Source organism: Pezoporus flaviventris, unplaced genomic scaffold, assembly GCF_033815535.1.
Source record: "Pezoporus flaviventris isolate CSIRO_AGI_PZ_B2104156 unplaced genomic scaffold, CSIRO_AGI_Pfla_v1 ptg000001l, whole genome shotgun sequence".
Taxonomy (NCBI): domain Eukaryota; kingdom Metazoa; phylum Chordata; class Aves; order Psittaciformes; family Psittacidae; genus Pezoporus; species Pezoporus flaviventris.
The window spans coordinates 43,721,158-43,743,717 of NW_026892549.1; the positions used below are offsets into that span (position 1 = coordinate 43,721,158).

Below are 22,560 nucleotides of genomic sequence, written 5' to 3' on the forward strand. Positions count from 1 at the left end.
GTTACTCAAAACACTTAATGGAAATCTGCTATCTGGTATTGTTCCAGTCTTTTAGAAGTCATAAAAATAGTAAGACTGAAAATGTAATTTCTGTGATGTGATAACCTTACCTAAAGTTTCAATAGAAATGAAATTGAAATCTGCAAGAATAAGCACTCCTCATTTAAAAGAGAAAATATTTAAACGTTCTGTCATGTGCATGTCGCTGATCAGCTAGCCCTAAATGAATCTCAACCCACGCCAACACCCAGATATACAACTGTAAAAACTGACTACAGTCATTGATTTGTAAGTAAAGTATACCTTTCAATGTAAATATATATATACATATACACACACAGACTTCTAACATACAAAGCAGAGGGAAAGAATAGGAAAGTATAGAGTGTACAGTCTGTACAAGTGGGGAAGGGTGATGAAGTGTCAAATTTTGTTATCCAGACAGTGTGAGTTACAATACTGCTAAACAACAATTAGGAGAAAACTGAAGGGGGGAAAAAGCAAACATTATCTCTCTTAACTGGTTTTGAGGTTTAGGTGTAAAAATTTAAGCACCAGGTGGCAATATAAAGTTTTAAATTAAAGCAAAAGTAGGAGAAAGAACACAGGGCTTTCAGCTGGTGGGGGAAAAAAAAAAAAAATCCGAGATTTTTAAGGAAAAATTTGACTTCTTTTTCCTTTTTCTTTTTTTTTTTTTTTGGGGGGGGGGGGGGGGGGGAGAGGGTTTGCTTTTTTGTTTTTAATCAAAAATTCATTTATTAAATTATTTTAAACCAGGAACTGTATTTATGATTCCTGAAAAGTAGATCAGTGTTAGTATATAAATCCTTGTGAGATTTTCAAGAATCAAATGAATTCACGGGATAAAAGTGCTAGAATATTCTCTTTATGACTATTTGAACATCAATTCACTTTTTTAGAGAGGTAAACTATCTACAGAAATATGTCTCACGGACAAGGCATTTGAGCAGAGATACGGTATGCTACTGTACTGATGTGGTTTTGTGACTGCCAACTGGCATGAAAGGATGATCACAACAAAAATTATCCCTTTTCATTCCCAGCATGCTCTGGAAACACCAAATAACTGCTTTTAATGAAAGAATAGCCAATAACAGTCAAAAGTTAAACTTTCACACAATTATATAGTGAAACTCCTTTAAAAGTATTTTTAAATAATAATATTTTAATTTCTTTTTAACAACACTTATATGAATGAATCAATGTCATTTACTACAGCCTGCAACTGATTTCAGTCTGTCAGCCTTTTGGTGTTCTCTCTAACTGGTATTCCGTTATTGTTTTCTGTGGCTGCTCCATTTGAAATGAACCACCAGCCTAAAGCAGGAAGGCCAACTGTTCCTCTAGTACTAACAAATGTGCTAATATGCACTAGTTTAAACTTGATCTATCAAGTGAATCAGTGAACCATGAAGGGTGGTGGGTCAATCAGGGTGCTCTGAAAACAAAGGCTCATAGGGCAGCAGAGACGCTATGCACAGACATACATCTGTGCTGCTTTCAGGTCTTAGCGTTATGAAATGGGTTTATGTTACAGAAGTTAAGAGCCTGGAATCATGTCATTACTGAATACGTTTATAAATGCTTCATATGACACTAGGAATATTATACATGAGGAAAACTAACATTATGAGAGAGATTTGATAATGTAACTATGGAGACACCACTGTTAATATTAACTAACCAAAGTTAATGTTTAACATTAATGGTTTAATTAAAACTTCATGCATGAAGTTTCAGACTTTCATATCAAATCCCATTATAAAAGATGCTACAGAAGAGTAGATAAAAATAAAATGCACTTCATGCATTTTTTACTACTTTATCATTTATTCTCAACCATATTTACTGTCTTCTGTTAGTTTACAGAGGATTTTATGTAAAACTTTTTCAAATCAACTGTTAATAAAAATAAATCTTATCATGCTAAAAAAAAAAAGAAAAAAGGAAGGAAAGATTTTATAATTAAGCATTTTATCTCACTTCTGCACCCATCTTAACACTTTAAGAAACACTGGGTATTTGCATGCACAGAGAATTTTAAACAAAACAGTGAATTCCACTTACACACTATGTCATAACTGTACATGCCTATAAGTCCAGTACAAAAAGATATGACGTATAAATGGAAATCGCTTAGAGTCAGTAGTACAACAGTTCCGATGTGAGATCAGCAGCATACTAGAAGCTGTCTAAACTGCAACTTCGTGCTTTTCAGGAGCCAGTCCAGAGCCACAGCTCCATAGGTGCATGCCTTAAAGTGGCAGTGGTTGCTCTGTGTCAGTTTAACAAAAATGTGATATACAGAAGGTCAGTTTTTCTGAACACCGTATCTTTGAGCAAGCTCTTTATATCCAACTGGCAGGCACCTGAACAGCAACATCATCACGTGGAAAATAAGAACTTTTTTAAAAGTGGGAAGATGGTAGCACATGCTTTTTGTAACTGTCACACACACACACAACCATAATACCATCCACTATAATTCAACTCTAAATAGCTGTATTGTACTTGTGTGCTTACTTACATGATGATAGGAATCATGAAAAGTTATAACCTAGTTAAACTTTCAATTGAAGTACACTGAACACATCCAAAGTAACAGAGGATACTCACTATGAAAACACTAAGAATGAACATGAAAAATGCAAGAAACATCCATGTCAGACACAAAACAGTGAAAGTGAAAGAGAAACCATGTACATGGTGTTTCAGAAAAATCTTGAAATCTTCATTAGAACAAATCTCCAGATAAAACTCTGTCAGTGATGATATGAGCTAAACTTGCTATTAGTGTTCCTTAACGTATATGCACAAAAATCCAAAAACTTGACAAAGAGTAATGCAAACAAATAGAAATTGCATTTATTTCCAGAGGAAACACACCTGTTAGCAATATTTAGCCATCCTGACAAATGAAAGCACATGTTTACTGACAGCCACACCCAAGCATATATAAACTCTTTGATAAATCACTTGCTTTTCATTAGGTCCAGCCTAGAAGCAATAAAAAAACTGCTTCAAGTAAATAATGCAGCAGTTAATGAAAATTTGTGACCAGATAGAATAGAAAAAAACCCCAAACATGTACACTTAAATTTTGACTATTTTAGAGGGACAAAATTTCAGCTTTCTCCTGCAGTTCATAAGGAAACCAAAAAGGAGCCAATTTGACTTCATTAACAAACACACCATCATCACTATCATGAAAACAAGCTGCAGCAAAAACTATGGAAATTCATCACTGTTTCAAGCAGAGATATATCAATGTGCCTTTTGAGATTTCAGTTACTGGGGAATCAACAGAACTTATCTGCATTTTATACTTGTAGTCCAGACTTGAAGCCCACTGCGAACTTCTAACCAATGTTTGGTACATTTTAAATCAAAGGACTTTTTCTCTCAATTATACTATTACTAAACCAGCCCTGAGTTACTGATAATGCCTCTCTGCCACACTGAATGTAGAAATACTGCTGCTTTTCCGGTGATTTTCTGTATAGAAAGGCAGTTTGAGTATCTACCCAGAATGCTCTTTTTCAGGTTCAGGTGGCTTCCAATTACAAAGCTATAAAACAGAAACTGCACCTTGAAGTCAAGGCAACCTGAGCAAGAGATACTGCTGCTTTTTTTCTGTGAACATATGGTACCACTGCTCCTGATAGATGGAGGATAATCTAGGAACAAAACAGACATTTGCTCCTTATGCAAATGTCCTTGCCTTTATGGGTAGCTGGAGATCTGCAGGAATCTTGGCACTTCTGCAGATTTAGCTATTTTGTGATAAACTCTTTCAAGAAAGGGCAAGGGAAGGCACTTCTTAATGCACATTTTTATTTGGAAAATCCAAACCATATTGTAAGCAAACAATGTAAGAATGTGCTGTTAATAACTCATGTCATTTTACTTTCCTTAATATCTGCTTTTGACAAAGTTACTTTAGTAAAAGTATACTATAAATTGCTATTGAAACTGTTGTTTCTAACAGTACAGGAGTAAAAGATTTGAATTCTGCAATCTGGCTCAGTATTAACAATCCAGCTGGAGTTTTAATAGTTTGTTACAAGATGGATTGGGTTTCTTCTGTAACAAGCTCATTTGGTATAATCTGTAAACAGACACACATTCTGGAGCTAAATCAGAGAGTTTGTTTTGTGAAGGGATTTTTTGTTGGTTTGTTTTTTTCAGATCACAAGTGTACTATATTGTGTGTCTTTCCAACATTGATGGTGTTAAATTACAGAGAAAAGCTTTGATTTGTTGGGGGGGGAGGGAGACCCTAAAGAGTGAATGTTTTTTCCTTAGATTTGACACAGCTTCCGTGAAAAAAAATGCAATTGTCATGTGTTAAACAAAGCATCCTGGCACTGGCATTAGCAAAGGCAAACACAGAAAGGTACTTCTGAAATAAAGAATTGCCTCTCATTGCCAGCTAGTGTCAATACATCTTGTATCAGCTTATACAGTGCGAGTCCTACAGGACCTTAAGAGCACTTCCACCTGTGAATTTATGAAGAAAAGGAAAGCCTTTCCCATTAGTCTCTTAAAGAACCTGCAGGTCTCGACCGGGAGCTCATAAACAGTCACAGGGAAGTCTGAAGAGTTCCCAGACTGCAACAAATATAGTACCATCATATGTGCTGCAATTCCAACTGAAACATCAGCAAAATATTTTTTCTTGATGAAACAGATTTCCCTGACAACGCTTCAGTCAGAACATAGCAAGATCCTTATGTTTTGTCTAATTAAAAACCCAAATGAAACATATAGAATATAGGCACATAAATCATCTACTTTCCCCTTCTTTGAGTATTGTATTTCTGAACTTGTTTTGGGCTTTGAGGGTTAATGCTGTAGTACTTAACAGTGACAGGCCTTTGGTTAAACATGTCTCAGAGAGAAGATATGGAAATATCCAGCTAGTGTCAACAAGTGTAGCGTGAACCCAGAGAGTGATTGGACCTGCCATTTGTGCAGTTTCTGTTGCTAGATCCTTATTTTCAGTAACTTCCAAAACACCTCCAGAAAATATCACCAATTTGTTTAATTTTACAGATGTATTAGTCACTTTCCTAAATTTTACTCTTCAACACATGAAACTTCAGTAGTAAGCATTTTCCAGCATTTTCATATTTGTCTTTTCCATAGGCAAAATACTGTTCTAAGCTTCACTCAACCTTAGGCATCACCAACAGAAACAAGCCTGAAATAATGACACCAACCCCAACGCAAGGCTTACCATTCAGAATTTCCTTTAGATGTCTAAACCATGAATGACAATGATCTTCACTTAAGTTATTTAAATGGATAGCACAGTCTGTTAGTTTATTCTCTTCTTTATTCAAGCATTTAAAAACTGTGATACCCAACAAAGTGCCACCTTTTTTCTGCCCTGCAAAACGACGACGTTTCAGTTTCACTGAAAATACATCTTTCATTTCAATAATCTCCTCCTGAGCCTGCACGTTAATGCTGGAATCACCTGTAGGGAGAAAGAAGAACAAAAAAATTGTTATCAATATGATTAGGTGTAATATCTATAAGGAAATATTGTTATGGCTTCATTTCCAGCTTCACTTGTTGCATCTGCTTATGCCTATATTTAAATTTATTGCCTATCATTTTGCCTCAATCACTGGCCTTGTATTTTACCAATACAATTCTGTTATTTAGGGTAGGTGTCCAGATATACAAATAACATGACTTTAAACAGACTATTTAGTCCCTTTTCTGATAATCATAAAAATAAATGAACAGAACTGCAGAATCTAAGAACAGTGAACCAGTTGGGGTTTTGTGCATTTGCATTCAAAAAGCAAATTCTTAATTCTATTCTCCTAAGTCATAGCAGTCGTATTCTCCTAAATCATAGACTAGAAAGTCTCCTACGACCCAAGCTAACTATATTCTCCATATTTTTTCATTTGATACAACTGCTGCCTTTTGGGTTTAGGCTAGAGACGTATCAAAAATAGTTAAGCAAAAAAAAAAAAAATAAACCAAAAGCATGTCACCCATCTTATCCTTCCTTTTCAAGTCATGAATTTATTTTAGAAGACAATAAAAACAGTTTTGAAAGTTCTTGTGACAGTTCAAGACCCTCACCTGGGGGAAGATTCATGGTGGTTTTCTTACGTCAGGACTGTTATACACACGGACCCTGTGGCTGCAGACACTATCACTTCAGTGACACTAGCTCCAGCTACTTTTTAGAGACATATAAAGTGAACAAGCGTGGTACAGGTTTCTCCTTTTTCTGCTCTCTTGAGCTGTAAAACACCTGATTCCTCAAAACCAAAGTTGAACAGACAGACTGAAGAAAAAATGTTACCATTCCTGTAGGTGTCAGATACTCTGGACACAAAAAAGTTTCCCCTTCTTTGCAATTACAGCACGTCTGATACACTAGACTGATAAAAGTCCCTTTGCAGCCCAAAGCAAGAAAAGGTAACCAGAAACCTTTTGCAAACTGCAACAGCTCAGTCAAGTGGTTTCTCAATAGCAAAAGCCATAACAGATTCTGTTTGATGAATAGTTGCTGCACACTGAAATGCCAGAGAGAAGCTGCAGAAGTCCATTTTAACTGCCTTCCTGGAAAAGATGAACAGCACTGCAGGTGAGACTGGAAAATCAAGTATTGCCTACTTCATTACACCACTTGAAGCTAAGGGCTTCAGGAAGTCATACTTCTTCCGAGCAGGCAAAAGAAGCTTGTGTCAATTCTTGTAATGCTGACATTTCTCAACATTATTTCTTGAACCAGACTATGCAGTGATCATCTTTCTATATAAAAATATTGGAGGCTTGTTCCTCAGCAATGCTAATAGAGTTAAAGCTCAGGTCAGTACTACCTCTCTTGATAGTTCTCAACCAACCTGTTTTCTACTGTTCCATACCAAATAACCTACTGCTGATAGAAACATGAATTTATTATACTTCACCCATATTTTTCCAACTTGTTACATTTTACCATCTTACTCTCTCCATATTTCAGCTACTAAGGTGTAAAACTAGACTAAAATCATTCAATTTTTAACAGGAATGCTGTGACAAGTAAATGTGTACTCTGAGAGAGTACACAGGGAATTGTGTCTAGTGCAGACTTTCAAAACTACACAGCAAATAAACAGTAGGAAACTCAAGCAGTAAACGAAACAAAGCTCAAAGTTCTGTAATGACTGCTATAAAAGTATCCTCTATAAAATGGACTGAATGCAAGCAGAGGACTGAGGAACAAACAAATGTGTATGATTCCATTTGAACTATGATTTTGCATAGGCTCAGAGGGTGAGTGGACATTGTACAAGCAACTCTAATACCAGCATTACAAAATCAGAGACCTGGATTTTTTTTTCACACTTTGTATTGCTCTTCTAAAACACCTGAGGGCAAAAAGTCTTTGTAGGCCTTAAATGAAACATTGTGATACCCTGAATCGCTTACCTAGAACTACATACTTTAATATCTTTATTTAAGACTTGTTTCAATATTTAAAACAGCATTTGAGGGGGTCTGCTTTTCTTTCCCCAGCAAGTCTCACTGTCAGACATACACTCAAACTCAATGCTTTAGGAAAACGGGTAAACATAAAGACACGTGAAATACAGCTGCTCTGTGGCAACAACCAAGCTGCAGCACTTAATGCCCCCCACCAATACAAATACGATAAATGGGTTTGCTTTTTAAATATTTTTAAGCAGATAACATTTTGGATTGAACTATTAGTTTTCCTGAGGATATCACAAAATCTGTTATGCATACGCATCACAAATAAATTACAAACAGCAGCTTATTTGCCCTGCACAAATCAAGTAAAATGAAGGCCTGTTAAAATACTTTTTATTCCCCCACTAGCTTTCATAGAATGACATTTAGTCATAAGCCAGGTAAGGCTCGTCTTGTCTCTTTCATTTTATGCTACTATTTCAGCCAGATTTTTATTTGCTTTTACATCTTCCTCTTACTCTGTATTTATCAAATTCTTGTGCTGCTCAGAATCACACCAAAACATGTGAAAATTAAAATAATATATTCTTACTAGGTAGCACTTCCAAGCGTAATATTTGACTAATTGCTCTACTGGAATACATTTCCAAATGCAATCTGGAGAAGCATATAAAGTGTTGAAATATTGAATCATACAACAGCATCATTGTCAAGTTTTAAATTGTAAAGGAAATACTGAACTAGGTAGTGGGATTAGGACAACCAACTTTTACTAAAGTTGAAAAGAAATCTGCGTAAAAGTCCCTGTACATATTTTATAATTTCCATCTTCTTTTTTTACTGAAAACAAGATCATTGCAAATGCAGTAAATTTGTATAAAACAAATGAGATAAAGAAAACTGAAGTAATGAACTACATTTACAAAGTATTTCTAGTACGTTGTAACCACCAAGTTTAAATATAAAGTATATACTGAATTAGATACCTTTTTAAACTTCAAAAGACCTAGTGGTTCGTTAGTATCACATTGGTTATTGTTAGCTGTTTCAGAACATTAACTGTCCTCTCACATTACTTAGAAAGATATTGGCTACCATCTGTTCTTGCAAGAGATTTAAGTATACGTCTATTAGATATCATGCTATTTATTTAATTCAGTACCCACTTCCCATTGTTGTATCTTTGGAAAAAAGTCAATTTAATTACAAGGCATAAAGATAATCTCTCCTACCAGGCTGCCCTGTCATCATGACAGCAGAGAGGTAACCTGTATTAAGTAGGTTACAGGCGTTAGGGAAGAGTAAAACTAACAGCACTTAACATTTAGCAAAGATCTAACAAAACCAGAATATGTGGCACTTAAAAAAAAATACTATAAGCCAAGGGCTTGTCTAAATCAATCTCAGCACATCTGTCTGATGTAGAGTGTAAACAGGATTAGAGGTGGATTTATCTGCTTGACGCTAATTGTACTCACAGTTTCTGCACATGTCCACTCTTTCTTTTTTTTTTTTCCAAATACATAATGAAAAAAGCCTGCCTGGATATACAAATTTCTAGGAAGTTTTTATACCCCTATTTATGCTCTCACTGATTTCAAGCAATGAGACTACCCTACATTTTTCCTATTTATGGTAGTCTAATCTCCTATTTAATCAAAAACCATGTCTAAATATACCACACTAAGCTAAATCAAAGGGTGAGGGACCAGTACACTCAAATACAGTTTAACTGTAAATAGCAAATCAAATTTTAATTAGTTAAGAGTGTTAAGGTAGTCTTTAAACAAACAGATTCTCATGTTTACAGCAAAACTGATGAAAACATACACACCAGAAAAAGCAGACCTACTGAAAAAATAGAACAGTTTGTAAAGGGAGGTGTGCTATTTAAATATAAACACCAACACTTTAAAAAAAAAGTGCATTGTAACAAACAAAAATAAAAATCAAAGAAAATACTGTGATCAACAGTTATTATTGAACTGATTACAAATCATCCTACACTGTACGAACACTATTTGCAAAATCCTATTTTCAATATACTACAAAATATAACTGTATTGATATAAAACAGGAGAGGAAATAAATAAAACCAAGAAACTAAATTAGTTTTGACAACAAGCATAAAAATTGAGGTTTAGGAATATCTACAATTCATATGACAATGCCTAATTCATATAAACTAGTAACTATTAATTCATTAAGACAATTTTCCCTTACTGTAGTTGACAAAGCACAATAAGTAGAATGCAACTGATTCATAAAACCTCTGCAGTTTTTAACTACAACTTTGAATAAGAAGGTCTGGCAATGAGAAATATATAAAGGAGCTAGCATGATCGTTCTTTCCAGAAGAGCCAAGAATCACTGTATAGCTCACTGGGCTATTTAACATTAATTGAAAGACTCTAAACATGAGACAGAAAAGCTATTTTCAGAACATCTGAATTTTCAAGGGTTTTTTTATTTCAAAAAAACAGGTCATGCAACACCTTTAGCAAGATTTGAAGCTATGCCTCTTAGTCTCTCCTGCAAGCACAGAAACCCAAATTGCACTTTCTGCTTGTGAAGGGTATCAAACAGGAAGATGAGAAGAAGGTACAGCAAGGGCCAGGAAGGGGAGGGGCTGTTTCTTCTTTGAATATTACCTTTATGCTACTCTAGTCCTTTTAAATGGTGTAAGAGAAGCATAACACAACCAAGGTCCTAGTCTAGAAAAACGTTCCTCAGACTGTGTTTAACAGCTTCCTTGGGGAACAGAAGCTGTTTAGAAAGTACTACCAAAGTCCTGAATAGATGCATCCAGTTCCTCCAAAGCTGGAGAGTAAAAGCAGAGCGAAACTACTAACTTCATCTTTTAATGGCAGCTATTCACTTGCAGCAACAGCTGTATTCCTTCAGGGCAGAAAATTGAGCTTAAAAACATCTGACAGGAATACAACCAATTTTCATTCTCCTTCTCTAGAGAATCTGAGAGTGATGTATTTTGCCAAGCCAATGCAATAATTCGTTGTTAATCCTCTTTCCAATACAGACACCTACCCTCATTCACCTGCCACAACTGTGTAGTCCAGCCCTTCTCCTTATGTCTGGCACTTAACAAAACTATGCTGAGTTAATTCAAATCCCTAAAGTAACACAGATTGTCTACTTTATGTATTTTATGTTATTTTGCTAGCTTAGTCTCCTGACAAGTTGTACAAAACAATCAGTTCAATCCAAGTCCTACAAAACTAGAGATGCTGCAAAGCGGTAAGAAAATACACAGCAGGAAAGAACAAGGACTGGGACCATCTCTTTCTCCATCAGCAGGAAGTCAACACAGTTTGAGCCAATCTGCTGTGCATTTTCACTTGCAATTGCTCACTCCCCTAAGATCACACAAACACCCATCAACAAGAGCCAGCAAGAATTGGTAAAGATGCACAATGGTGTCTCTTAATTTATAGAGCTCTATTTACATCTTGTCAATTAAAAGAAGAAAAGTCTCAAACTCCACTTTACAAACTTATAATGGCACATTTAGATTTACTGGCTAGGAACTACACACTATTTTCAAAACAGCAGTAAAAGGCAGTATTCACTGTTCCAGCTTAAATAAGTCATCTGATTTTAAACTACTGTCATAGATAACTATGTCTAAAAATAAGATTAGTGTGAAGAATAACTGATATAGTAAAAAATATGCTTGAAAAAAAATCTGTAGATCAGGCCCCAGGATTTCAACTCAACTTCCCCCCAGAAAATCTAAAATCATGGGATGAAGGTTTATATTAGATAATCCTATTTTTTAATTTCTGTTTAATAACTCTTACAAATAATTTTTAAAAGACAAAATGTGATAAATACAACATAAAATTGGTTTTAGCAGTGCTGAGCAATATTCAATACACTACAAAAAGTAGAATGTATTGAAAAAGTAGCAGCTGCTTCTCTCCATGTTTCAAATGCCTCTTTCCCCCAAGAACCCTTAAACAGCTGGTTCCAATCCCTGTTCACCGTAACTTTTAAAACTAAATCTTATTCTTCTAAACATCCTCATCAAACTGAGAGGGCTGTTGCAGATACATGCCCCTGTGCTCAGCATCATATCATCACAGCAACTGCAGGAAGAGCAGTTTTAGGGGACATTTGGCAATAGTTCTTGGAGTCCTGAGTTGGACTATACTCACAAACTTAAAATCTGTTTGATTTTCAATGCACCTTTAAAGGATGGCAATAAGTAAATTTCTGCCAGAAAAAAAAAGCACCCAAAACTAAACCAAAACCCAAAACACTGCCAAGTTGCCTAGCTCTGGCTGAGCCAAAATGAGAAATGATGCTGGCAATTCACAGAGCAAACATAGGAACAGTTCAATTAATCACATACTATAACAGCAGAGCTGAGTACAGTTCAGAGGTCGCCCTTGCTGGAGCCAGCTACCCCTGGAGAGGGGCCAGACTGGGGACTTCCCCTCTGAGCATGACCACATCTCAGGAGTGACTCTTGCACCCAGCATCCTGCGTCTCCATGATGCCCAGCAGGCCACGGACAGGGCCCTTCTTCTTGTAATGGGGCTCATGAGACATCTAGCCTCATGCTTTCATTAGTGTCTTGTTCCGTCTCTAGTTAACAGCAGTGGAGTACCATGCTTATTAATTTTAGCTTAGTCGCAGAACTTCATCAGGAAAAACATACCAAAACTGATAATCTTTAAAGAAACCAAATAGCTTCTTGAATAAATACCTCCATGAGAAAGTGTGATTAAGTTATGACCTAACGGTGCTCCAGACAAGAAGCTTCAGTTTAAGGAGGAGTCTCTCCTTCATTCTCCAGCAAAGAAATTGAGGGAGATGATAAAATGAAAAATAACCCCCCTAACAATATGATTTTCTGGGACTAATGCCGTACAGAACAGCATTGTACAACAATGCTAGCTGGAAGAAAGTAAGGCAGACAGCAGCAAATTCTGAACCTGAAGAATTTGAGAGGATACAGCAGACTTTGCTTTTGAATAGTTACATTTTCTCATCCCACCAAGAAAGAGGTCACTGAAAATAGATTTACTATAGAAAGCTCTACATTTTATGTTAAGAGTATGGCCCACATACTTCCTAATTTCATAGTAGGATTCGAAAAGTAGCAGCAAACCTTTTAAGTGCCTGAGACTTTGGGGTTTTTCATGTGATAAGTAAAAGCCATTATGTAACAAACTTCAGAGTGACAACAGGGTAACAAACATCAACGATTTCCATCATTTTGTAACACCTCTGCAGATTAAAAGACTGGTCTTACACAGACCAACAAAACCACCATCATATAATGGAATTCATTTAAAAAGAGAGATTTCTGAAATAAAACAGAAGAATGGGATCTAGTGGCTTACATGATTTAATACAACGGGCTAGCAGAGCTAAAAGAGACTAAAGAATCCCCAAATAGGAAACATGATCTTAATTTTACATTCCTTTAAAAAAAAAATCCCGCACTGGTTTGTACCTAATAATTTATGTCATAATCATGGCAATTACCTCTGTCATTTCAGAAAGTAAGGAGGGAAGAGGTGAATTAAATAATCTCTTATGGCCACATGATATCATTGAGTTTGATTAACTACAAGTTAATAATTAGTCCTACTTGGACTCTTACTGGCATGACATTTGCTTCAGCCACAAATACAGATTTACAAGATATCCATACTGCTAAATATCAGTGTCTCATTTTCAGGGAACTCAACATACCTCAAATACCTGAATTTCGGTCTTTATGGGAAAAGATTTTCAAGAAACCATTTCTTCAGGAAAAACCAGACACATCCCATTCTAAGCAGAGGACAATTTCCTTTTGCAGCTATTGGCAATTCACATATATTACCAATTCATGCTTTTAGGTATTGAAGCATAGCTATCAGCTGAGATAAGCTCATCCATGAACTTATTATTAACAGCTACATGTTTTGCTTTATCCTCATTGATCTTTGCTCATAAACTTTCTTCATAAACTTAGCCATACTTTCTATCATTCTGGCTGCACCTTCTACACCAGCCCAAGGATAAGAGATGGCAACAGCACCACCAGAATCCTCTGACAAGCATAAAATTATTCCCTCACCCCAACCCTCTTCAGCTCGGTTGCCACAATAGCAAGAATGTAAGCTACACCACTTTGCCTGCAGGGATGAATGAATCCTATTTTGTTCATGCACACCACGCTTGTAACAGATTTAAAAGAAAAGCAACAAAAAACCCCACAGAATTTGTTAGGTGATCTTTATAACATACATGGGGTTTTCGCCCTTCCTCTTAGAGGAACTGCTTGTATATCTCTAATTGTGTAAAATATTTTGGCATACTTAAAATACATTTTGTTCTACACGATATATGTATGGTACCAAAATTAGTTAGAACACAATGCAATTTAAGGGATAATTAGCCAGTTGTGCAGTATACAAATTAGCCCTTCATATAAAGACAAAGCTTACAAACCGTAATACTCCAGAATCTTTTTGGTATTACAGTTATTATTATATGGAATTGACTACATTTGCAGTGATGCATAATCCTGTGACTGAGGAAATTACATTCTCAGACTTTCTTCAATTTTAGTTTGTAGCTTAACACTATGACAAAGCTCTCACAAAAGATTTGATATCAATATGATGTGACACAACTGAACCAAACCTTAATTTCACTCACAGTAAGAAATCACAGGATTAAGTAACACTGTGCAGTCTTTTAGAAAAGTTTATTGCTTCCAGATGGATGCAAGTTTCCTTTCAGCACTGATTGTATCTTCTGTACACAGGGTGCCAATGTTACTATAAATATAGACAAAAGCAGTTATAAAGATAAATTATTAAGATATTGACATAAACAGGCTCATACAATACTGCCTTTCTCCACAAAGGACAACTACATTAGAGTGATGTGTATCAGAAATGTTCAATATAAAAATCACGTACACTCTTCAGAAATTACAGCCCATATATGAACAAGCACAAATTTACAATGTGTCCATAAAATGATTTCTAATTCAAACTGCGTGCTCTTTGCCCCATGTTGTGTAGTGCCATGTGTTTCACTGCATGGTGCACAGCACCAAGATGTCCACCTGTGCCCATGTATCTGCAGTAAGCTAAGTGTATGCTTACTTCATTTAGCAGCAGAACTGTTGAATACATGCTGCAACACACATTAAAACTAAAACTGTAAATAATAAATGTCTTTAAGCTAAGTTAAACGTCAAACTATGTCCATAAACCACTGATAAAGTATATCTACACCTCTACAATTTTTTTTTTTAAGAATTCTGAGGAACATCTGATTAACTGTAAGAAAATTCAATATAATGCTATTCTGGAAATCAAAATACGCTCAAAAATTATCACGTAAAGCCAGTACTTTGACTTCTTTTAATATTTAATGTTGTTATACATTACACAAATTGTAAGAATACACAAATACACAAATTGTAAGAATAAATGGTAATGAGTCATTTAAAACACATTATTTGGAGATCTTTCAATTTTTGAGAATCTCATTCAAATTTTATCTTGGTTTTGATTTGTGTAATAGCCAGTGCATAAAGTAGAGTAAGTTAATGCGCTTTGAAGAACATGCAGAAACTATAAATTTAGCCCAAGTAGGACTAAAATTTCAGCATTAAGTACCATAAGATTCAAAATTAACTATTAGCATTGAAATCAGTTTCACTTTTACATCAAGCCACGTCAGTATGCTAAGTTACATACAGAAACCCACTTATTTTCTAGTAGTGACAACAACCACTCCAAGACAGAGCCACTAATCAAGGAACTAGCAACAAACAACCCACCCCAAATTTTTCCATGATGTATGCTTTTCATTCTTGCATTCACTGATGGCCTCAAACAAGCAGCCTCCTACCTATTTTAAGCAAATTCCTTGACATCTCCCATCTACTTCTTCTAATTCCAGGACGGTAACTGTAGCTACAAACCACATTTACAACCCTATTCCTAGTCACAGTCCATTCCTAATCCTAGTACTCAGTAGTACTAAAATCAAATAAAATCTAGTCATGACATGTCAAAAAAAAAAAAACAAAACAAAACAAAAAAAACCACAAAAACCAAACCACACAACACCAAAAAAAAACACCAACAAAAACACACAAAACTCATTGAAGATGCGTTTTCACTGCTGGACAAATTCTTGTTAGATGACAAAGGTACAATTCAAACCTCTTCTAACACATACAAATTTTTTACTCCCCCCAAACTTTAGAACGCTAACATTACACCAAATGGACACATATACAGGGATTACCACTATGAGGTTGAAGTAAATATCATACTTGCAGATCCTGAGAATTTTACTCACAGCATAAAAGTCCTGAATATGCTTGCAGGATCAGGAAGTGATTCATATTCAAAGCACCTATACAGCAACTAACAGAGATGTATCTTCAGACTCTCCTACAGGCACTTGCACAGTATGCGTGTTATTGTTAATATTCTATCTAAATTTTCCTTTATCAAAATATTAAACATACCTTGCTCATTTAAAAGTAAATTTAACAAATCTGAGTTTCTACACATACCCAGCCACATTACAAATCAGACAACAGTCTTTGACTTGGCCTTAAAGTGAACCAGTGCAAGAAAATTATCATCATCTGTGTTCAAGAACTGATTACTATAGATCCCTTGGCACATATCCTTCAGCTGTTGACGTAACAAATGGATGTTTCATATTGAGGGTCATCTTCTACCCTGTGAAGATCAGAAATCTTCTGAAACAGATTAATGGAAAAATTCCAGCTAAGCATATTAAAGGTACACTTTTTCCTAATCTTGAGGTTGATGAAACTAATTACTCTTCCAGAATGGATTCTAATGGTTCCAGACTCATATCCTATTTACATATAGCTATGGTATTTGGAATTTAACTTCCTTTTGTCCACAATAAAAATAAATAAGACTACAGTAATTATAAACATACATCTGAGCAACATTTTCAAGGCACTTGCGGCTAAGCAGTACATGCTTCCTATACAGTCTTCAACTGTACTGCAATTCTTCACAACATTTAATAAAATCAACCTCTTGATATTTCCTCAAACAAAAAACACACATTCTTACTAAACTATATTGATCCACCAATAAAAATAAGTACCTTGCAAATGGAAAGCTAGGAAAATTCACTTTCAAATTCTACCAAGAAAGCCTGCTTAGTAGTGCAAATACAGAAGGAATTACAGACTAAGTGATGTGTGTGCTTTTACATAAAATGTCAGATAAATATAATGTAGCCAGTTTGTGGTTCTTAAGATCAGCAATACCAGGTCAGAGCAAAAACCCATCTGTCCTAGTATCTTATGTCAAGCCATATCAATATGCAGATGCTAAGAGAAGAGAATGGATAAAGGAAGCATTTATTCTATTTTCCACTAATACTTTACCACTCCCCACCTGTTTTCATCTGGGACACCCTGAACTGCCTGCAGTTTCTACCCATTTAATAGCACTCAAATACAACCTTCCATCTCCAGCTGAATTGATGAAATCTTTTAGAATTAACAATATCCTCTGGCAGTAAGTTTTGCAGTTCTTTTACCTGCTGCATGATTATTCCTTTTGTTTTGAGCATGGCTCTTCTTAGCCTTATTAGATGCACTGTATATCTTATGTTGGAAGACAGAAAGCCATTGCCACTTACTCTCTTCTCCAGGCTCTATCTCAACTGCCTCCCTTTCAGACCAAAAAAGAGCCAGCCTAGTCCATCATTCTCATCCAGGAGCCATTCCTTGCCTTTAATCATAGAATTGTTTGGGTTGGAAGGGACCTTAAAGATCATCTAGTAATCACTGTCACCCACTGAACCTTCTCTAGTCCCACATGATCTTTGTTGAGACCACCAGAAGTCCCCACAGTGTTCAAGATGTAGTTAAATAACTGCTGGTTTATAGAGCAGACAAGTATCTGGTTTAGTCTCTATTCTAATGATCCTTAACATAATAATCCTAACAACTATTTAAGTGACAGATCACTTTTTCCACATAACAAACCTTTGATCATATACATGATGAATGGTCTAGCTACAGCTCCTGATACTGATCCCAAGCTGATGGAATTCAAATAAAAGAACAATACATTACACTATGCTTAATCATACCAACTCTTGAACTCACTGTCCCATTGCTCTTCAAACCTCTGAAACAGTGTATCTCTGAAGCTGCGCTATAGGACATAACTGACAATCTAAAGAGGCTTTTCCACTTCCATTTTAACAGTCTCCCTCTCCAAAAAAAGATCAGTATTTCTGCTTTTCTGTTTATCCCATGCCATTTTTTTCCTCTTCCATGTTCCTTCCAGACTAAATTGTTAATATAGCGAAGGCACTATGAACTTTTCAGACAGCCTTCATTCCATGAATTAGACAAAAAGAACAAATATTAGAAACATAAAACAAAGAGAAGCATATGTAAAAACAGCCTTCTTTTTAATGTAATTTCATTAGCTTGCTCCTGCATACAAAACAATATTGCTAAACTATTAAACTTGCAAATATAGAAAGCAGTAGCTGTGTTAAGCAAGCCAAACAAGCATATATGTATAAATTCCATCATAAATTTAAGTACTGAATTTTTGTGTGTATATTCCACAAATGGGTTCCATAAAACAAGTGAGACCTAGGGACAAAATTTCAAAAACACCACCTGCTTGTTTCTATCATATTTTAATAATTAACCCCTCACCAAATGTAAATGGAGGGGAAAAAAAGCCTTTTCATTATTGTTTATTGTTTGTACTACAGTAAGTAAAATAAATACAAATGACAAACTCCTTTCTTCTGCTAAGCATTGTTTTCTAAAGCAACCACAGTTATTGGTACTCCTCCATCACAAAAGAGCTATGAAATAAAAAAGGATGTAGAGGATATTCTTAGTTTAACCACAGTGCTGTTTAATAAGAGTGTCGCAGTCAAGTGACCAAGAAACATTACAGTTCATGTGAAACATTCAGAAGATTCTTTTTGCTTTAATAAAAATAATACCAAGTTAAAAATAAACATCTCTTGATTACTGGAACATACCAATATATTTAGATTTACTTGGGAATGTGTCATCTGCACATTTTACTAAATGACACCACAAATCTGTTCAAAATTTGCCATTGACACGAGTTACCACCATCTATAGCCATCTAGCTGTTAGTGTATTATTCACTGCTGTTATGGTAATTTTGACCCCTGATTACCTCACCCACAGTTACACTACACAGATGTGACAGAGCAGGCCTTTGGGAAGTCCGAAACCATCCAAGTATGAAATTTTTCAGTACCTTTCATGACGGAGCCGTTTGATGAGTCTCCAAAAGGCCTTGCAATAAACAGTGTATCAGGGAGAGGACTTGGACAGGAGAAACCTCATTTTGAACCATCTTCAGAACATTTAACTGATCAGCCAGGCAAAGGTGTGCTATTTTCACACAGAAAGCCAGCCAGTTATCTTCATATTTGTCCTATTTACTTTTAGCAATTTATTCACAGGAATTTTCACTTAAGTTAGAATAACATGGGCTTTTTTAGAAAAGCTACTTTCCTACAACATTTTTGAAAGTAAGAATACTTTTTCTAATACTGTACTAAAACAACATAGAAAATATAAATACAAAGATGATGTTTAAACAGCTATCAAATGAGGGGGGGTGTTAATAGAATGACAAGCATTTAACTTAAACTCAGAAGAGTATCTTCAAAACAGCATTATATTTAGTCATCGGTATTTATTGTTGTTACCCTTAACTTGATCAGCTCTATGTCAAATTTTATTTTTCCAAGGCTGTCTGCACTGTGTAAAGGTCTGTTTCCAGGATACGTATAATTGTGCAGTACATAACATCTGTTCCTTTGCATTTTCTGAGCTTCGCAAAGCATGCTTTCCTATATTCACTTGGGTGTATGGACTGACAGAAGAGATGTATTGTCACAGTTCAAATAAACTGACAACTACTCTGTACTGAAAACCATCTAAGTAACTACCATCTTGCACAACCTAAATAGATAAAAGCCAGGGAATTCAGAGTTCAGCACTGAATTCTGTTCATGAACTGACCATTTGTCTAAAATGGCAATGCATAGGCAAGAAACAGCTCCACACTAGATTAAAAACTGTGAAGTAAACCAAGTTTCTGCACTTTTTTTTTTTTTTTGTCAGAGATTTAAAATATTCCTACATCTGCAACTAAAGAAGCAGCCAGGGGAGGGAGGAAGGCACACCAGATCTTAAACATAAGCAGCAGAATTTTCTTTCATCAAATGCCTTACAGCAAGTCTGACACAAAAATTCAGACATACAATATCTACTTTTAAAACACCTTTTATCTTGGGTTGTTGGGTTTTGTTTTTTTTTTTTTAACAAACTTCCCTCTCTGCTATCACTGACAGATCACAAGATAAAACAGCAGCATCCATACTACTAGTAAGGAAAGCTCATTGTTCCTTGTAAAATAAAGCCAATGGTGGGCATAGAAAGTAATTTTTAATTCTTACACAAGTTATCCTGGGGTTATTTGAATAATTTGTGATCTGCTCTAGTTTCTAAGCTCCAGTTTTACAAACATCAAGCACTGTGGCTTAAGATCGTTCTACATGCTCTGGCTTACAAACATATTACAAAACCTCCAAATTAAGTGTGGGTTAAACATTTTCTTGGTTTTGCAATTTAAGGGCTTACATATTTATTGCAACAATCTCAAAGTTGCTAAGAGCTTTGTTGTCTTTGACAGATACACATAAAGAGCTCGACACCAGTTCTGCACTGTGTTCCATTTAATCTCTAACATTCGCAAAATAACATTCAATATTTAGCATTTACATTAGAAACCATGCTGAAATATTTTACAATGTTCAGCTAAGGTGACAAACATAAATCACACACACACACAAAATCTATTAAACAAATGCATACCCATCAAAGAATAAATATAAACAAAAAGGGGAGGGGGGCAAAAAAAAAACTAGGAAAATTTGGGGAAGGAATAATGTAAGAAGCACCCTCTCAATCTCCACATAAGCATAAACACTCCAACTTAAGAGCATGATAAAGATACAAATACAGGTCAAGGCTTCAAACAAATGCACTTAAATCCAAGCACCAAACTCATTCCCAAAAGCTAAACCCAGTTAATAACTATCCTACACCATAGACAAGCCAGTCGTGATAACTGTGCCTAAATAACGAGGACTTGGATACTTTGTGAAACACAGCTGACTGATTCTTCTCCAAAGAGCAGCCGATAATAATGCTAATTCTAGCATCACAAAGCTTCCAGGTTTGTGGGACATTTCTTGTTGCCCCTCTGAACTTACGTGGGGTTAGGAGTTATGACTCTATGGGGAAATGCAATATGAAAACAGTTACCTTGTGACCTTATAGGAAGCAAAATGTTCTCATTCAATAGTGCCTTTTTAATCTGCATATTCTGATTAAAAAAGAAAAAACAAACACCTGTTCATAGAAAATAATCAGGTTCAATTGAGGAAGCCACAAATACATTTTAAATGTATTAACTGGGTTTTTCTTTTCCTTTAGCAGCATCATCACTGAAAATTACAAAGCCAATTACTTTTAACTCCAAATCACATTTGGAATGAATAGACTTTGGAGTAAAAAGGCATAAGGAGATGAAAACGTATATCAATACATGGACCTAAAGAAATACCAGAAGCCGAATTATTTTTCAAAATATGAAGTCTCATGCATGCTTAAATGCACTTCAAATTTTAAAACCACAAACAGTATTATGTGAAATTAACTATCTTTATACAAGCATAGAGGGTATCTCAGCAAAGTAATGAGCCACTTTTCCAAATTACAGAACAATCAACATGCCTTTTTTCCTGCAAAGTGCCACAGCAAAACAGCCTGATAGCGAAATCTGAAGTCCTACAAAAAGGATTTCTATGCTCAGCCAGGGTGCAGAAATAGGAAATACTGATGTTTTCAACTCTCCATCATAACTACATAAAATCCAGTTACCCAGATAACATCTACATGTGAAAGAGAGATTATAACACATCTTCATAATTCATACACGAGGAGTTTCCACCACACTAAGAAGTCATCCTTGGTTGCATTTACAGGGTCGTACCTTTCCTGTCAGTTGCAGTGCCACATGCATTTTCACTTATTCAGCTACGCTTAACGATGTTATCATAAATTGGTATCACTGCCCAAAGCATAATTATCTGCACTCCAACAAAAGAAGGAAGGGTTCCTAAGCTGCAAGAAGACAATTCCAAAACTTTTTCGCCAGTGAAATAGTTTGAGAAATACCATCCTTACCCTTAGTCTAGTGTATTGTTGCGACTGCCTAAACAATTGGAAGGAGGAAGCTCTAGTCACTTATTTAAAGTCAGCAGTTAAAAAAAAAACAACATTATTAATGGGTATTTTAGAAAGTTACTTTACTAACTTTACAGTTGTACTCAGCTCTGTACTATGCCATTGAATGGTGAAACACAACTCAAAAAATTGACAGTTAATGTCTGAGACAGGAATCAATTTAGAAAAGGATCTCAGCATAATGCAATTCTATAGCAGTCCCAGTAGTAAATGACAAAAAGGTCAAATTTGAAAGGAAACAGCAGATAGCACTGCAAAACTAGCAGATGTTCCTAAAGGATCATCTGTACAAAAACATAAGCATATGTGAGAGAAATCCAACACTATCATGAAATCAGTTGGTGTCTAACATAATAGCAGTTCCTTATGGCAATATGGTAATACACATATCAGACACTCAACACATTATGGTTTTTTGTCTGCACATACTGTTACAACATAAGTCATAAAAAACAGGACCACTGATTTCCTTGAACGAAAAACATTAGTTCCACGACCCACTAATGTTAAGGTACACAAAGACCACTCAGTTCTTCAGGTTTATGTTCTCAGATTTTCAGCCATTTAGGCTTTTTCATAAATTGTCTAAGAAGGATATAAATATTTTTAGAGTATTAAATGCTTTGAAGTAAAAACTTCTTCTAAAGGCAGCACATAATATAGCTGGATATATCTAAATAAAGAGCAAACAGAAAGGGATTCCTTCTGGGTAACATGTATTT

The 22,560-nt window shown here is 35.5% G+C and overlaps 1 protein-coding gene across 1 annotated transcript in view; it reads right to left on the bottom strand.

Moving 5' to 3' along the window:
• The window catches only part of CERKL (ceramide kinase like), a 56,482-nt gene that overhangs the window by 25,254 nt on the left and 8,668 nt on the right, over window positions 1-22,560 (bottom strand). The window contains exon 3 of the mRNA XM_061451784.1: window positions 5,261-5,503. Coding sequence (XP_061307768.1) covers window positions 5,261-5,503 — 243 coding nt within the window. The remainder of the gene's footprint in view (window positions 1-5,260; window positions 5,504-22,560) is intronic.